Source organism: Aythya ferina, assembly GCF_964211825.1.
Source record: "Aythya ferina genome assembly, chromosome: 28".
Taxonomy (NCBI): Eukaryota; Metazoa; Chordata; class Aves; order Anseriformes; family Anatidae; genus Aythya; species Aythya ferina.
This window is the reverse complement of record NC_140325.1, coordinates 1,748,600-1,764,928: the sequence shown is the minus strand read 5'-3', so window position 1 is coordinate 1,764,928 and position 16,329 is coordinate 1,748,600. Positions and strand designations below refer to the sequence as shown.

Below are 16,329 nucleotides of genomic sequence, written 5' to 3'. Positions count from 1 at the left end.
AGAGGAACACACACCAGGCACAGCCTGACCCTGCCCTGGTGGTAACTGAGCCACCAGGGCCGGGGCACTCTCCTGGTGGGTCTGACGGTGACAGATACGTTTTTAATGAGTGGTGGAAGTGAATCAATGTCGTAACAGCCTTGGGGAGGCATAGGGGGCATGGCAGAGTGCAGCAGGAAGGGAAGTTTGGGGCTGCCGTATTCCCTAGAGCACGAAGAGGGGGCTCCAGGGGTCTTCTCTGGGAAAGGAACGGGAAGAGGGCAGCTCCTGGAGCTGCAGGACCCCAACCCTGATCCGAGCAGTCCCAGGGAAGGTGCCTGCTTACTGCAGAGTCCACGGTACACAGGGCAGGGAGGGGCAACGGCAGCTGAGCTACCTGTGCCCGGTTTGGGGGGGGGGAGGGATCAGGCTCAAGGAGGGGTGGGGAAGATGCGGTCGAAGTGTGCCAGCAGCAGCTCCACGGCCTGGTTCTGCTGGGACATGCCCACGGCCAGGCTGCCGGGCTCCCGCTCTGGGCGCAGCAGCGTTGGCCCGAACACGATGCCGATGTTCTGGCGCGTCATGAGGTTGACGTCTGCCCGCTCCATCACCCTGGGAACGCCCGAAATTCAGGGAGAGGTGCCTCATGCAGCCCACCTAGCCCCCCCCATTCTCCCTCTGTTGTCCTTGGGGTCTTGTCCACCACGGCTCCATCGCTCTGATGGCATGCCCTAATCCCTCATCCCACCCCATGGGGACCACCCCGTCCCTCCCCAGCTCAGCCCCTGTGATCCTCATAATGCAAACCTTCAGACACCCCATACCCTGAACCCTCTGTGGGGAATCCCCAAGCCCACCCCCAGCCCGGCAGCAGCCCCCTTACCGGCAGAGGTGGGCCACGAGGTAGCGCAGGGTGGCATAGTTGGGGGGGGGCAGGCTCTGCACCAGCTCAGCCACCCGCTGCACCTGCTCCTGGGGGTCCGGCAGCTCTGGGGGAGACACAGGGGTCAGACATCACGCCCCCCCCCCCCAGATCCCACAGCCTTGGGACCCTGTGGGGAGGCACTTACTGATGGCTTCAATGAAGGGGTTGAAGAGCTCGTAAGGCACGAGGGGTTCGGGTAGCTCGCGAAAGAAAAGCTTGAGGGCACCGGTCACCACATGGATGTCGCTCCACTCAGGGTCCTCCAGGCTGAACCGCTCCTCTGGGGGGGAAATGGGGAGGCTCAGCCTGCGTCTGGGCCACCACGGGCTTGGCAACCACCAGGGCAACCTCGGCACAGCCACCCCGGCTCACCTTGGCACAGCTGCTCGGGGAAGACGTAGCGCCCATCCGAGGTCACAGCTCGTTCTGCAGAGATCAAAGGGTATTTGGGGTGTGTTGGGGACAGGGATGGATGGTCACCTCCCCCCTGTCTGTGTGTGTGTTCTCCAGCACAGCCCCCTTGCCCCCGCCCAGCTGGTGCCCCCTCATCCCCTCACCCTGGTCGACGGCAAAGCGCAGCTTCTGGATCACGGACAGGTTCCCGTTGATCCGGTAAATCCCATCGACGTCAAGGCCTGGGGACAACGATGGGGTGAGACAAAGCAGGTGGCCCTGTGCTAACTGGGGGGGGAGCTGTGCCCCCCCGGGGTACCGACCTCGCTCCTCAACAGCCTCCACGCAGAGCCGGACGAAGCGGGGCACCGTGGTGTTCTCCCGCTGGCACAGGGCTTCCAGGCGGCACCCGAACACCTGGTCTGGGACAAGGCAGTGCTGGGGCAAACTGGGAGCGGAGGGAATGGGGTTTGGGGACTGGGGCTGGGGGGGGGGGAAGCAGGGAATTAGGGAGACTGCCAGCAAGGGCAGGGAGGGGCACCAGGAATGGGGTAAGTCACTGAGGTCAGAAAGCGGCTCTGGGATGGGAGACCCCGAGTCCAGTTGGGACTGGTGGGGGCACGGGGACTTGGGGTGGGGATGGGGACAGTGGGACAACTGGGGACCAGCATCCAAATCTCACTCTTACAACCTCGCCTCCCGCTTTTGAGTGCCAAGGGGGTATGTGGAAGGGTTTGGGGGGTTCCAAGGGTGCAGTGGGATTTAGGGGAGGTCCCAGAGCTGGGGATCCCCACCTCGAATGAGCCCCTTCTCCTGCAGGCTCTGGAGCGGGGGCCGTTTGATGATGAAGCGCCTCAGCCTGCTCTTCACCCGTTTCTTCTCTGAGCTGTCAGGAGCAGGGGGGGTACCTGGAGGCAGAGCAGGCCTGGGGGGGTCACCACAGCCCCGAGCCCTAACCCTAAGCCTTCCACCCTCAATCCCCAGCCCTACCTGGGGACCTGGTCCCCTCGGTGACCCATGGCGCCTCATCCTCGTCCCCGCTGAGCTCCCCCAGGAAACTGCTGGGTAAGTGGCGCAGCCACCCGAAAGGCACATCCATGGGGTTCTCCAGGTCCTGGTGGTGATGGGGAGGGTCAGCAGCGAAAGGCAGAGCTGTGGGCGACCACCGGGCAGCCCCCGTCCCCCAGGCACTCACCAGCCGGTGGATTACGTCCCGTATAGCCCGGGCCCACTCGTGGATCGTGGCCTCGTGGTCTGACTGCAGCAGGAACTCATTACCTGTCACCGTGCGGAGCTGGGGAGGTAGCAGGACGTGGGAGAGGGGCAACGAACCCAGGGGAACCCAGAGCCTCCCACCCTGCCCTAAACAGGGGCTCCTGGGGTGACCCCAACCCAACTGGGGGTCTCCGTGGCCCCGGCTGAAGTGGCAACCCGTGGCCCATTCTGGGGCATGTTTTAGGGGTCCCCTTGTCCGAGAGGGCATCGCTGTAAGGTCTGGGTGTTTTCGGGGAGCCTGTTGTGCATTTAGGGTCCCGCTGCACTCACGTGGATGACGTTCTTCTTGCTGGAGAGGTGGCGGGCCCAGTCCAGCGCAGCCCCTCGCAAATCCACGCTGCTCTCGGGACGGCTGCTGGCAGGGCACTGCGGGGCAGGGGGGGTCAGGGGTACCCGGTGTCTCCACAGCCCCCACCCCTGCTGTCCCCACTGTCCCCCCGTGCCTCCCATTGCCTTGGCAGCCCCCCAGCTGCCCCCCCCAGCTCCTGCGTGCCCCCAACTCACCCAGGTGGCGGGTGCCGGGCCCTTGGGCTCCTTGTAGAAGACGAGGCTGTTCCCGGCCAGCACCACCCAGCAGACCCCCCAGCTCTTCCTGGGGGCAGTGGGCGAGGGGCACCTCACCAGGGCTGGGGGCAGGCTCGGTGCCCCCCTCCCCAGTAGAGGGTCTCTCCATGGGCCTCCAGCGCTCTTTGATCACTCTTGCCCCAGATTCCCCCCCCCCCCATCCTGGCACAGCCAAAATCACACTTTTTTTGCCCAGGACATTGCGTGCCTGAAGCTGTAGAGCCCCCCCCTACCCCCCAGGTATGACACAGCCCCTCCAGCCTGGCATAAACTCCCCACCCCAGCTCGCACAGTCCAAAATGGGGATCCCTTCTCCCCCCCAAATCCGGCATGGACCCACAGCCTGACACAGCCCCCCCGTCTTAATACGGACCTCTGCAAGGCTGCACAGTCCCTTCTGCTTTACCAGAGGACCCCTCTGCCCTGGCAAAGCCCCCCCATGCCCTGACACCTCCCCTTAATTAATGAGAGCCCCCCCGCCCTGTGGTGAACCCCACCTTAACCCCTGATTAAGCACCCCATGAGCTCCCCAACCCCAGTCCCCCTTCCACCAGGACCCCCCCATCCTGGGGCAACATCCCACCTACCCCAGCCCTCACCTGAGCTTCCTGCCCCCCTCAGCGATCTTGGTCCTGTTGAGCTGCCCGGCCTTCTGCACCTCCTGTGGGAGCACAGCCCCACGCAGTCAGCGCTGCCCCCGCTGCCCCCAGCCCCCCCGGCCCCAGGGTAACTCACGGTGGGTAATTCAGGGCTGCAAGGAGGGGGCTTGGCGGGGGCCTGGGGGGGCAGCGAGGTGGCTGCGCAATCCTCCTGGGTATGCTGGGGTCGGGGCTGGCCATGGATCACCTGCGGGGAGATGGTGAGAGCCCCGGATACCTGCCAGGCGCTCGGTGCTGCTCCTGTTTCCCATCCACACTGCCTCGACGCCCCCCCTGCCCAGCCCGGTGCCCCCCATCCTCCTCCTTCCCCTCCCACCCCATCCCCGTGCCCGCACCCCGTGGCTCACGGTGCCGCCGCTGTCCGGGGAGCTCTGGTGTGCCGGGCTCCTGGGGCGCTCCGCAGCAGGGCTCTGGTCCTGTGCACGATGGAGGGGACACGGCTCAGCCTCGGGGAACGGCACGGCTGGAGACCCGCAAGCTGGGGCTCCCCACGGCAATTAACACGAGCGCTAATTGCCAGCAGCACGGTGGGGCCATGCCAGGGATGTGGGTGGGTATGGAGAGGGTTTGGGGAGGCATCGGGAGAGGTGCGGGGGGCAGTGGTGGGGCCACAGGGGAAGGGTGGGAATGAAGATATAGGATTTAGGATATAAGATATAGGATATAGGATGTAGGATATAGGATAATGGGAGAGCATCGGGGGGTCACGGGGAATATTGCAGGGGGGAGATGGAAGGGGATGGGTGGGCATTGGTGGGGGCACAGAGGGCACGGGGAAGGATGCTGGTGGGGAAATGGAGCACACAGGGGTGCACGGAGGGGTGGGGGCGTGTAAACCCAGCCATTTGGGGTGCTGCCCCCCATGCCCACCGCCTCCCGGTGCCGCCGGGGGGGTTTCCAGGAGGTCACGCCCGTCTGGGGGTTGTAGAAGAAGCACCGACCGGTGCTGGGGTCCTGGTGACGTTCCCAGGCCCCCAAAACCTGGAGGGGGGCCCCAGCTGGCACGGGGGGCTCTGCTTGGCCCCCCGCCCGCTGCAGCTCCTCGAAGTTGCAGTAGATGGGGGGGGTCACCATGCCAGCTCCGGGCAGGGGCACCTGTGCAGAACAGACCCTCACCTTGATGCTGCCCTGTCCTGGGGGCTTAACCCTTGCACCCCAACCCTCTACAACACCCCCAGCCCCAGGACCCCCCCCCCCAGCAGCAGCACCCCCTCTCCTTGCCCTTCTGCCGTGCCCCCAGCCCCACGCCGTGCCCCCCACATCACACCCCAAAACCTGCACCATGCCCAGCGCTGGTCAGGGTTTTGCAATCACCTCCCCGCAGACATTTCCCCTGCTGTGTCCCCCCCCACCGGCATCTGTGCCCTGTGTCCCCCCCCCCCCAGGCCTGATGCCTCTCTCCCACCTGATGCCCGCAGCAGCGCAGCCCCGGCCCTTGAGCCCTGCTGTGGGCAGCACGGCCCCCCCCGGACACCCCCCCCCCCACTGCACTTCCTCCGCTGCCCCCACCAAGATGAGGAAGCGGTGGCAGCGGGGGCGGGGTTGGAGGGTGCTGGGGTGCAGGGGGGGGGTGCGTAGGGTGCGGTCCAGCGAGGTTCAGGGTGCAGGCAGGAGGTGCAGGGGTGTGGAAGGTGGGTGCATGGATTTTTTTTTTATTTTTTTTTTTTGGGGAGGGGGGGGGGCAGCAACAAGGGGGGCAGGTGCTCCGAGAGGGACAGGGCTGGGGGCTGCCCTCGGAGAGCCCCCCTCACTCCCCACTTACCCCAGTGCCCTGGCCCAGCAGCTCCTGCTGGGATTGGGATGGTGGCGGGGCTGGGGGGCCAGGCAGGGCCCCCCCTGCCAGCTGGCTGGTGCTGACGCTGCGGCCCACGGGGCGCAGGGGTCCGCTGGCCTCCCGGGGAGGGGCAGAGGGGGGGCCACACAGGTTCTCCACTGAGTGGTACTTGGACAGCAAGCCTGGAGGAAGAGAGCGGGGCACCCACCAACCTAAAAGGATGCTCCGGGGGGGGGCAAAGTCCCCAGCCCCATGACCTTTGTCTCCCCCAGTGCTGTACCCTCTGCTCCCAGTGTCCCCAAACGCCCCCAGCCCTTTGCTCCCTGTGCCCCCCCCATCCCCACCTCACTCACCCGTGTACGCCGGCAGGCTCGGGGGCTGCACGTCCCATCTCCCAGCCTCACCGGGCTCCAGCTCGGCCACGTAGGTGGCAGGGACGAAGAAGGGCCGAGCCCACCGGGGCTCGCTGGCCCGCCTCACCTGCCACCAGTCCTCGTTGGCCTTGCGGAGCAGCAGGAATTGCTCGCCCGCGGCCATGGCCACGCGCCGCCCGTCCTCGGCACAGTAGGCGTAGTCGTAGAGGGCGCGCAGCACCACGGCCGGCTCAGCACGCCGCCACCGCCGCCCCTCCAGCCGCCACCTCCCCGCCAGCATCCTGGCTCAGGACGCCGGAGCCCCGGCCATCTGTAGGGCGCGACGTCGGGGGGTCAGATGTGCCCCGCACCCCCATAGCCGGCGCGGCTCCGCGTTGTGGTGCAAAAGGGATTGGCGGTGGGGCAGCAGCGGGGACCCTGTCTGTAGGGTCTGGGGTCTCCGGGGAACACCGAGCCCCGAGGCCAGGCTGTGCCCTGCCACCACCGCGGTGGCACACGTGCACCCCGTACCCCACTATCGTGGATTTCCCCCCCCACTTACAGCAGTGCCCCATGGCAGGCCCAGCCGTGAGCAGTGCAGGGATCCGTGCGCTGCCCCGGTTCCTGATGCCGAGGGAGCCGGCGTCTGAACCTCGGTGTGGGGGGCAGCGAGGGGAAGCGAGGGGGCTGTGGTGTGGGGTTGGCTGGGGGTGCGGGGGGTGCTGGGGGTATGGGGTTGGCTGGCGCTCGGGGACCTGACGGAAACGCAGCAGTTTCTGCAGCAGGAAGCAGCAAGGCTGCGGCTTCCTCGCACCGCACGCTATGGGGTTGGGGGGCATTTCCCGGGGTGGTCTCGGCCCCAGGTTCCCCAGCGCCCATCTCCCACGGTCCCACGGCCCCAAAACTCCCCACGCGTCCCCCGTTCCTCATCCCACAGCCCCACAGTGTCACGGCCCCCGCTCCTCACCCACGGCCCTGCCGCTTTCCCGGTTCCCCGCTCCCCATCCCAAAGACCCTCCAACCCCACAGCCGTGCTTCCGGACCCCCAACCCCACAGTTCAGCAGCTCCCGGCCCTGTTGGGGTCCCACTCACCATCTTTGGGGTTCTGCCATGGAGCCAGCGGGCAGGACCCGACGCCGGGTCACGGGGGTGCCGGGGACGGACGCGGGGCACGGGCAGAGGAACCGGGCGTCCCCCCACCCGCCCCCCCCCAGCCCCACTCGACCCCAAAAGCCTTTCGGCTCTGCCCACCCGTTAAGCAGAGGGGGCGACACCCGTGGGGCCGAGCCCCGGTGGCAACCAGCCCCGGGGTGCTCGCACCGCCCCGGTGGCAAAACCGGCCCTGTTCCGGGGGAGGACCCCAGCCCGATCCCCGCCGCCCGCCCCCGCTTCCCTTCGCTCCCCCCCCTGCACGGCGGCGGCCCGGGGACCGGGACCGGGACCGGCACCGGGATTGGGACCGGGATTGGGACCGGGGGGGGGTGAAGCCGGGCTGCATTTGCACGGAGCCCCCGGTGCGGCCCCCCCGACGGCTCCCCCCGGGATCTGCACCTGCCGGGGGGGGGGGGGCAGCGGCGGTGACGCGGGGCGTGCTGCGAGGCGGGGCGGGACGGGACGGGTGGGACGGGGCTGGAGGGGGCTGGACGGGGCTGGATGGAGCGGAACAGGACCGAACGGGACGGGACCGGACGGGACGGGGCTGGAGGGGACGGGTCGGGACAGGACGGGACAGGACGGGACAGGACGGGGCTGGACGGGACTGGACGGGACTGGACGGGTGGGACGGGGCCGGACGGGACCCGACGAGGAGGGACGGGACAGGATGGGACGGGACGGGGCTGGACGGGACGGGACGAGACTGTACGGAACCAGACGGAACCAAACGGGACGGGACCGGGCTTGACGGGACCAAACGGGACGGGGCTGGACGGGACAAGACGGGACGGGACAGGACCAAACGGGGCTGGACGGGACGGGACGGGACCGGGCTGGACGGACGGGACCAGACGGGACTGGGCTGGACGGATCCAGACGGGACCGGACGGGACTAGACGGGACCAGACGGGGCGGGACGGGGCACTCTGACGCCCGCGGGCCGTTCTCGGTCCGAGGTCAGGGCTCCGGCTGCGCTCCCGGGAACGCGCCCGGTGCCGGCGGCTGCCCCCCGTGGGAGGGGGGGGGGGGGGGGGGCGGCCCGCAGCTCCTCTCCGTGACGTCACCGCCCCGTGCCCCGACGGCAGCGGAGCCGCAGCGGCCGCGCTCGGTTGCCATGGCAACGCCGGCCGGCGGGCTGCGCCGCGAGGAGGCTCTCGCGAGAGCTTGGGCGAGCCCGCGCGGAGCATTGTGGGAGTTGTAGTTCTACTAAACGGGGACTGCCTATGTCGGAAGCTCCCCGCGCGGAGCATTATGGGAGTTGTAGTTCTAATAAACCAGGACGCCCCGTGTCGGAAGCTCCTCGCGCGGAGCATTGTGGGAGTTGTAGTTCCGGGCCGAACCGGACGCCCCGTCCCGGAAGCCGTCGCCCTCCCGCCCCGGTTGCATCAGCGGCGATGCGGTTGCAGGTGGCGGCGGGCGGCCCCGCGGCGCTGAAGGTGGTGGCGGCCGCCGAGTTCGCCGCCGCCCCGGTGCGGCTGTGCTGGACCCCCCCGGCAGGTCAGGCCTTTGCTGTGAGGGTTGGGGGGGGACCGGCAGCACCGGGAGGGGGGGACCCGGGGCACCGGGAGCCCCCCCCGTGCCCCCCCCACGCCTCACGGCCTGTCCGCCCCCCCCCCACCCCCCCCAGAGCAGCCCCTGTCGCCGCTGTGCTCGCCGTGGGTGCCCGCCCTGCAGCTGGACAGCGGCGCCGTCCTCTTCTCCCCCAACGCCATCTGCCAGTGAGTACCGGAGGGGCTGCGGGGCACCGGGACACCGAGTGGGGACCGGGGACGGAGCCGCAGCGCTGCCCCTGCCCCTCCTCTCCCCCCTCTTGCAGGTATTTGTTCCTGGCCGGCGGGCAGGAGCCGACCGACCTCACCAACCAGTGGCTGGAGTGGGAGGCCACGGAGCTGCAGGTGGGTGGCTGAGGCGCTGCTGGGACACGGTGAAGGGGTCGGGGTCGTGGCCTCGCCTGCCTGACCCCCGCCCTGTCCTGTTCCGCCCTCTGCTCCTTCCAGCCGGTGGTGGCGGCGGCCCTGTACGCGCAGCTGGTCCATGGCAAGAAGGGGCTGGAGGCGGCGGGGCAGCTGGGAAAGCTGCTGGCTTACATCGAGCAGAGTTTGTCCGGGAGAGGCACTGCCTACCTCGCTGGGGTAAGTGGGACCCCAGCGTGGGGGAATCCTGCTCTCAGGGTGGGATTCGGAGGGCAGCCCTTTCCCCAGGGAGCTGTGCGCCCTCCTGTGTTCCCTGAGGCAGAGCCCCGTGCCTGGGCTGGGGCTGTCTCAAGGCTTGACGCTGCTTTTCTGGCCCAGGATACGCAGTCGGTAGCTGATGTGGTTGTGTGGGGAGCCCTGTTCCCTGTGCTCCAGGATGAGGCCAGCCTGTCAAGTAAGAGGGAAATCAGTGTGTCAGGAGGGGGATATTTCCTGTGTCCCCACAACTATAAGAACCGCCTACTGTCTCCTCCCCAAGACGAGCTGCAAGCGCTGAGAACCTGGTTCCAGACCATGACGCTCTCGGAGGCCTGCAGGAAAGCTGCTGACTCCGTGCTGATGCCCAAGGGGCTCCTGGAGTTCAAGTCCTACCTGCAGAAGCAGCCTCCACCTTGCCTGGCCATGGAGAGAGCCACCAGCAACGAGCCTGAGGTACAACCCTGCCCGCCTTGCTCAGCCACGACACAGGAACAGGTTTCCCCTTGAGACTGATGGCACTAATCACGCAGCCCCCCGCTGGGACCTGCTGACCCCTCGCTGTTTTCCCCACAGGAGGAAGAAGCTTCCGAGCGGGCCCTGACAGAGGAGGAAATCACAGCTGCTGCAGACGCCTGGGCCCGTGGTGCTGCGGCACTGCCCAAGCCCTGGCAGCCACAGAAACCTGTGTGAGTCCCAAACTGATGCAAGGTTTGGGCTGTTGCGGACACTTGGGCGAGCTGGAAGGGGGTTGCAGGCTGATGCTGTATTGCTGCAAGGTGAGCTGGCCTCGTTGCCCTTTGTGTTTGCAATAACTGCTCCTGCCTGTGCCAGGTTGCCTGTGGAGGGCATGAGGAACGTCCTGATCACCAGCGCCCTGCCCTACGTGAACAATGTGCCTCACCTCGGGAATATCATCGGCTGCGTTCTCAGCGCTGACACCTTCGCTAGGTGAGTTCTGGGCACCACAGCACGAGAAGGACGTGAAACTGGTGGAGAGTTCCAGAGGAGGGAGACAAAAATGGTGAAGGGCCTAGAGGGGAAGAGGTATGAGGAGTGGCGGAGGGCACTGGGCCTGTTCAGCCTGGAGAAGAGGAGGCTGAGGGGGGACCTCATCACGGTCTACAACTTCCTTGCGAGGGGGAGTGGATGATGCAGGCGACCTGTTCTCTGTAAGACCAGTGGTAGGACCCACGGGAATGGCATTAAGCTGAGGCAGGGGAGGTTCAGGCTGAACATCAGGAAGAGGTTCTTCACCGAGAGGGTGGTTGCACACTGGAACAGGCTCCCCAGTGAAGCAGTCACTGCACCGAGCCTGTCTGAATTTAAGAAGCGATTGGACTGTGCGCTTAGTCACCGGGTCTAAACTTTTGGGTAGACCTGTGCGGTGCCAGGAGTTGGACTTGATGATCCTTACGGGTCCCTTCCAACTCGGGATATTCTATGATCAGATTCTGGCCGGTGGAAGCTCCCTGGTGCCAGAGGTTCATTGGGGGAGGTGGAGGGGGCAGCCCCCAGCACCTGCACAGGTGTCAAAGCCCTCTGCCCGCAGGTACTGTCGCCTGCGGAACTGGAACACGCTGTACGTGTGCGGCACGGACGAGTACGGCACGGCCACGGAGACCAAGGCGGTGGAAGAGGGGCTGACTCCTCGGGAGATCTGTGACAAGTACAACGCCATCCACGCTGACATCTACCGCTGGTTCCACATCTCCTTCGACTACTTTGGCCGCACCACCACGCCTCACCAGACCACGTGAGCCGCTGCGTGGCCCAGGGCTTCGTGGGAGGGTGGTTTTGGTGCTGTGGATTTTGGGGAAACCCCAGCGAGCCCGGCTGAGGGTGTCCTAGGGCTCTCGTGTGTCTTCTGGCTGATTTGTGACTGCTCTGTTCCTTTTTCTGGACTTTTGTAGGATTGCCCAGGACATCTTTCAGCGCCTGCTGGCCCGTGGCTTCCTGCTGCAAGACACCGTGGAGCAGCTGCAGTGCGAGGGCTGCCAGCGCTTCCTGGCTGACCGCTTTGTGGAGGGCATCTGCCCCTTCTGCAGCTACGAGGAGGCACGGGGGGACCAGTGTGATAAATGTGGCAAACTCATCAACGCCGTGGAACTGAAGGTGGGATGGGATCCCTCTGGGAGGCCCGTTGCTTTGCCTCGGACCCCAACTGTGTCCTGGGCTCTATCCAAGCCGCGTTTTTCTGTTTTTCTTCCCAACAGAGGCCCCAGTGCAAGCTTTGCAGGGGCGTCCCTGTGGTAAAGCCCACCCAGCACCTCTTCCTAGACCTTCCCAAGGTAAGCTTCCCTCTCCCTGGGGGGCTGGGGAGGGGACAGGACCCTCCCTGGCACCGCTTCCCATCCCGGTGTGCTGCCAACAGCTGGAGGAGCAGCTGGAACCGTGGCTGGAGCACTCCTGGAGCACCGGGGACTGGACAGCCAATGCTCGCTACATCACTCGCTCCTGGATCCGGGACGGGCTCAAGCCCCGCTGCATCACCCGTGACCTGAAGTGGGGCACGCCCGTGCCTCTCGATGGCTTCCGTGACAAGGTGGGGAGCTCCCCAGCCACAGGGTGTCCTCCAGTGGCCAGCCGGGGCGTTCCTTGCTCAGATATTGCTTCCCTCCTTCCCCCCCAGGTGTTCTACGTGTGGTTTGATGCTCCCATCGGCTACTTGTCCATCACGGCCAACTACACGGACCAGTGGGAGAGGTGGTGGAAGAACCCGCAGCAGGTAAGAGCTGGGGCAGGTGCAGGGTTGGGATTGGGGCAGAGCCGGGCTGCTGGGGTCTGCTCATGTCCCCCCCTGCTTCGCAGGTTGAGCTGTACAACTTCATGGCCAAGGACAACGTCCCCTTCCACAGCGTCATCTTTCCCTGCTCGCTCCTGGGCGCTGATGACAACTACACCCTGGTGAACCACCTCATTGCTACAGGTACCGGGGGGCTCTCCGGGGATTTTGGGGGGGTCTCTGCTTTCCCTCAGTCCTAGGAGCAGTCCCGTCAGCCCCACGCGGGCACAAAACAAAAACATTTCCCTACTTTGATTTGGAAAACCCCCGTGAGCAGAGCGTGGGGCTACGACTATATGGCCGTGCCCTCTGTGTTGTGGGACCGTTCCTTGCCTGAGTCCCACGGTGATGTCTCTGCCCTCCCCAGAGTACCTGAACTACGAGGATGGGAAATTCTCCAAGAGCAGAGGCGTGGGGGTGTTCGGGGACATGGCCAAGGACACGGGCATCCCAGCCGACATCTGGCGCTTCTACCTGCTGTACCTGCGGCCCGAGGGGCAGGACAGCGCCTTCTCCTGGAGCGACCTCATGCTCAAGAACAACTCAGAGCTGCTCAACAACCTGGGGAACTTCATCAACAGGCGAGGCACAGTGGGGAGGGTGGAGCACCTCCAGCTCCAGCCTCTGCTCACGCCTGCCCCTCCGTCCCCAGAGCTGGAATGTTTGTCTGCAAGTTCTTTGGTGGTGTCGTCCCCAACATGATCCTGACAGCGGATGACAAGAGGCTGCTGGCTCGGGTCACCCTGGAGCTGCGCCAGTACCACCAGCTGCTGGAGAAAGTCCGGTGCGTGGCTGAAATCTCAGGGCCGGGCAGTTCAGGGAGGTGGGGGTGAAATCTGAGCAGGCACTCAACCCCTCTCTGCCCTCCCCCCCCCCAAGAATTCGCGATGCCCTGCGCTGCATCCTCAGCATCTCCCGCCACGGCAATCAGTACATCCAGGTCAACGAGCCCTGGAAGAGGATTAAGGGCAACGAGGAAGACAGGTAGGAAGAGGTTAGGAGCAGGGGGGCTGCCAGGGCTCAGGAATTAGTGCTGACAGAGGGGTTTCTGCCTGGCAGGCAGCGCGCAGGCACCGTGACCGGCGTGGCAGTGAACATGGCCTCGCTGCTGGCCGTCATGGTGCAGCCCTACATGCCCAGCGTCAGCCTGGCCATCCAGGGGCAGCTCTGCATCCCCCCGGAGTGCTTTGTCCTCAGCCACATCTTCACCTGCACCTTGCCCCCTGGGCACCGTGTGGGCACGGTAGGCGGCCGGCTGCGCTCCTTGGACAGGGGATGGGTGGGGTAGGGGGGGTTAACCAGAGCCCCGCAGGGCTAAGCCCTCTTTTTCCCCGGTTCCAGGTGAGTCCCCTTTTCCAGAAGCTGGAGAATGACCAGATTGAAGCCCTCCGCAAGCGATTTGGGGGAGGGCAGGTGAGTGGGGGCCATAACTCTCCTCTGACTTGGGCAGCTCCCATTTGCTCCATCTCTCCTGCTTCTTTCCTCACTGTCTCTCCTTTCCCAGCCTGAAGACCTCACTGTAGTATGTCAGGTAACTCCCTGGTGCTGCTGTAACTCTTCCCCAGCATGCAGGGGGTGCATGGATGCATAGCTCTGTTTCTGGACCCTAACACCACCCCCTTCTGTCCTTCCACAGGCTAAGCCAACCCCTCCAGCCTCAGCCCCTGTTCCAGCTCCAGCCTCTGGGCCTGTTGTGGCTCCAGGTGACCCCCAGCTGATCCAGGAGCTGACAGAACAGGTAGCCAAGCAGGTGAGTGCATAGAAGCTGCCCCATCTCAACCCTTTTCCCCTCTCCCTGGCCTCACAGCCCTCACCCCCGGCCTTCCCCAGGGCAACCAAGTGCGGCAGCTGAAGGCCAACAAGGCAGAGAAGGCAGAGATTGATGCTGAGGTGGCCAAACTGCTGGAACTGAAGAAACAGCTGGCACTAGCAGAGGGCAAAAGTCCCGAAGTGCTTGTACCGAAGGGGAAACGGAAGAAATAGCACCTGGCTTCCCTGTATCACGGGACAGCTGCAGCCCTGGAGCTACAAAGAGACCAGACTGAACTGTGCTGATGGTTACATGCGTGTAATAAAATGCAAGAACTGTACAGTGTCTGGAAGCTATGCCTTCCCCATGGCATCAGTCTGTGCCAGGTGGGCAGCGCCCCTCCAGTTCATGGCTGCCCCCCAAGTCCATCGGGGACAGCAGAGTCCTGGTCCCGGTGCCTACAAGGCCGTGTCAGCAGCTAGGTCTGGCGGAGGTTCACTATGCGGTTGATGAGCGCTCTCCGGGTGTTCTCCACCTCAGCACTGAGCCGCCGGATCTCCTCCCGGAGCTGCTCGTTGCGGGCTGTCAGCTCCAGCACCCGCTGCTCGTTGCTCAGCTCCCGGTTCTTGGCCAGCGCCTTGTTTGCTGTCACACCACTGCCCCTCTTCCTCTTCGCCTTGTGCCCCGCCTGTTCGTCCTCGGTGCCCACCTGAGTGGGGGAGCTCCTGCAGAGAGCAGGGTCCGGTGGCTGCACTGCCTCAGTGCCCGCTGCGCTGTGTGGTCCCAGCAGCTCCTGCAGCTCTGCAGTCAGGGCAGCATCCAGCTCACAACTCTCTGGAACACTGCCAGTCCCCTCCGGGCCCCACAGGGGGGCTGTCTCTGATGGCCCTTCCTACAGGGAAAAAAGAAGGAGCCAGTCCCAGATGACAGACACCCCCTGACCCATCTCTCCCCCCAGAGCATCCCCAGCCCCTCTGCTCACCTGTTCAGCCCCCCACGGTGCTGGAAGGCCCGTGGGCTCCGCTGCTGCCAGCACCTCCTGCAGGTCCTGGTACCAGGCCTCAAGCTCCCAGCCAGGCAGGCCACCAGTGGGCCCTGCCACAGGCAGCCCCTCAGCTGCCATCGTCACCTGCAGGCCAGCCTGGGGCTGCAGGGAAAGGGAAATAAGTGCAGTCAGGACCCCTGACACCACAAAACCGCTCCTGGGGAGCAGGGCTTCTCCCCCAGCCCCCCCGCACGCAGGGTGAGGCTCCCCCTTACCTGCTCTCAGGTGTGGTGATCCACCAGGATGCACTTTCTCCGTGATGCCTGAGGAGCAAGAGGAGCGGGATCAGACGCGCTGTGCCCCCCTCCCACGGCTTTAGGGACAATCCCGGAGCCCCCAGCCCACCCCCCAGCTCCCCGGGGGTGTACACGGAGCCCCCCCCCCCCCCGGTACCACAGCCGGGCCTCCCTCCCGCCTCACCCCGGGGGCAAGGCCTAGGCCCCGGCCCCCCGCCCCCCAAAGCCACCGGTGCTTCGGGACCGGACCCCTCGGGACCGAACCACACCGGACGGGACCGGGCAGCCCCGCGGGGTCCCCCCGCACCTTTCTGCGCGGCCCCGGCTCCCCACGGCTCCGTCCCGCGCGCTGCCCCCGGCCCATCCTCATCCGCATCTTCCCCGCTCCCGCAGTGCCGCCGCCCGCCCCCGCCGCTCCTTTTAAGCCCTCGCATGACGCGAGGCTTGCGTCACCCGTGTCCAATGGGCGCCCGCGGCGGCCGGAGGGGCGGGAAGAGCGAGCCAATGGGAGAGGGAGGGGGGGGGCGCGCGGCCCCCTCGCCCGACGGTCACGCGCCCCGCGGTGGGTCACGTGGGGGGGTGATGCAACGGCTGGAAACAGGGCGCGCTCTGCCCCGCCCCGCCTTAAAGGGCCCGCAGCGAGGCCGTGCGCATGCGCAGAGGCGCTGCTCCGCCTCTGATGGGGCTGGGGGTTTGTTTAATCTCGTGAATGATTTATAAATAAAATAATTATTATTAGGGAAGCCAGGAAGGGGAGAACTCTTAATCTCGTTTGAATGGATGTTGCTGAGTGTCTTTGCTTAGTACCGTGCAAATGAGGAGCCTCGGGGCCCCTCGCAGAGGGTGTTTCCTGGCAAGAATGGGGAATCTGCCTCAAAAACAAAAAAAAAAACCTGTCTGAAAAGACCGACTGTGTGGGTCGGACAAGAGCCAAGGAGCAGCTGAGTCTGTACAAAGGCAGGGGGTGATGACGAGGAGTCGTCAGCCTTCATCCCCACGGCCCCCAGCAGCAGGCACTGCGCAGGCAATTGGGAGGAGTTTATGCAAAGGACTCCTTGGAGCTCATTTTAATACAAAGCGGGGACTGGTTATGCATATGTGTAGGCGTACTGGGAAACTTCATGCATACGTAACCCTTTGCTGCATATAACGAAGGCAAGTTGCCGTGTTGGGGTGTGCATGCCTTTGGGAGCTATCCCAGCGCCGAAATAAACCACGTATCTATTTTATATCTCATTTGCTTTGAGCTGTAGAGTTCTTCCATGGA

General features: G+C 65.4%; 3 protein-coding genes across 6 annotated transcripts; 1 reads left to right on the top strand and 2 right to left on the bottom strand.

Annotated features, from left to right (window-relative positions):
* Positions 1-82: 82 nt before the first annotated feature.
* Positions 83-7,232, bottom strand: ARHGAP9 (Rho GTPase activating protein 9). 3 transcript variants are annotated; one of them, XM_084499971.1, is made up of 18 exons: positions 7,016-7,228; positions 5,923-6,253; positions 5,558-5,751; positions 4,666-4,890; positions 4,131-4,211; positions 3,872-3,982; positions 3,736-3,797; positions 3,077-3,164; positions 2,843-2,938; positions 2,493-2,591; positions 2,288-2,411; positions 2,092-2,205; positions 1,621-1,719; positions 1,462-1,539; positions 1,277-1,330; positions 1,050-1,184; positions 863-968; positions 83-591 (listed from the first exon to the last, which is right to left on the bottom strand). In XM_084499971.1, exons 2-18 carry the CDS (start codon positions 6,221-6,223, stop codon positions 411-413), a joined length of 2,148 nt encoding a protein of 715 aa, XP_084356097.1. In that variant the 5' UTR covers positions 6,224-6,253; positions 7,016-7,228; the 3' UTR covers positions 83-410. The 3 variants fall into 3 exon arrangements, with proteins under 3 accessions (XP_084356097.1, XP_084356095.1, XP_084356096.1); XM_084499969.1 differs by having other exon boundaries at positions 2,288-2,591; positions 7,016-7,232; XM_084499970.1 differs by having other exon boundaries at positions 2,288-2,591; positions 4,143-4,211; positions 7,016-7,232.
* Positions 7,233-8,422: 1,190 nt separating this feature from the next.
* On the top strand, positions 8,423-14,121 carry MARS1 (methionyl-tRNA synthetase 1). Of its 2 annotated transcripts, XM_084499966.1 has the most exons (22): positions 8,423-8,575; positions 8,706-8,796; positions 8,895-8,973; positions 9,076-9,210; positions 9,370-9,445; positions 9,530-9,702; positions 9,823-9,935; positions 10,081-10,197; positions 10,799-11,002; positions 11,160-11,361; positions 11,463-11,537; positions 11,621-11,791; positions 11,879-11,974; positions 12,058-12,175; positions 12,399-12,612; positions 12,684-12,815; positions 12,911-13,015; positions 13,091-13,274; positions 13,373-13,444; positions 13,536-13,562; positions 13,668-13,781; positions 13,862-14,121. In XM_084499966.1, the coding sequence occupies exons 1-22, from the start codon at positions 8,473-8,475 to the stop codon at positions 14,012-14,014; spliced, it is 2,754 nt and encodes a 917-aa protein (XP_084356092.1). In that variant the 5' UTR covers positions 8,423-8,472; the 3' UTR covers positions 14,015-14,121. The 2 variants fall into 2 exon arrangements, with proteins under 2 accessions (XP_084356092.1, XP_084356093.1); XM_084499967.1 differs by lacking the exon at positions 13,536-13,562.
* Positions 14,084-15,501, bottom strand: DDIT3 (DNA damage inducible transcript 3). Its single transcript, XM_084499993.1, has 4 exons — positions 15,370-15,501; positions 15,042-15,089; positions 14,764-14,928; positions 14,084-14,673 (listed from the first exon to the last, which is right to left on the bottom strand). The coding sequence occupies exons 3-4, from the start codon at positions 14,902-14,904 to the stop codon at positions 14,260-14,262; spliced, it is 555 nt and encodes a 184-aa protein (XP_084356119.1). The 5' UTR covers positions 14,905-14,928; positions 15,042-15,089; positions 15,370-15,501; the 3' UTR covers positions 14,084-14,259.
* Between the last annotated feature and the right edge of the window lie 828 nt (positions 15,502-16,329).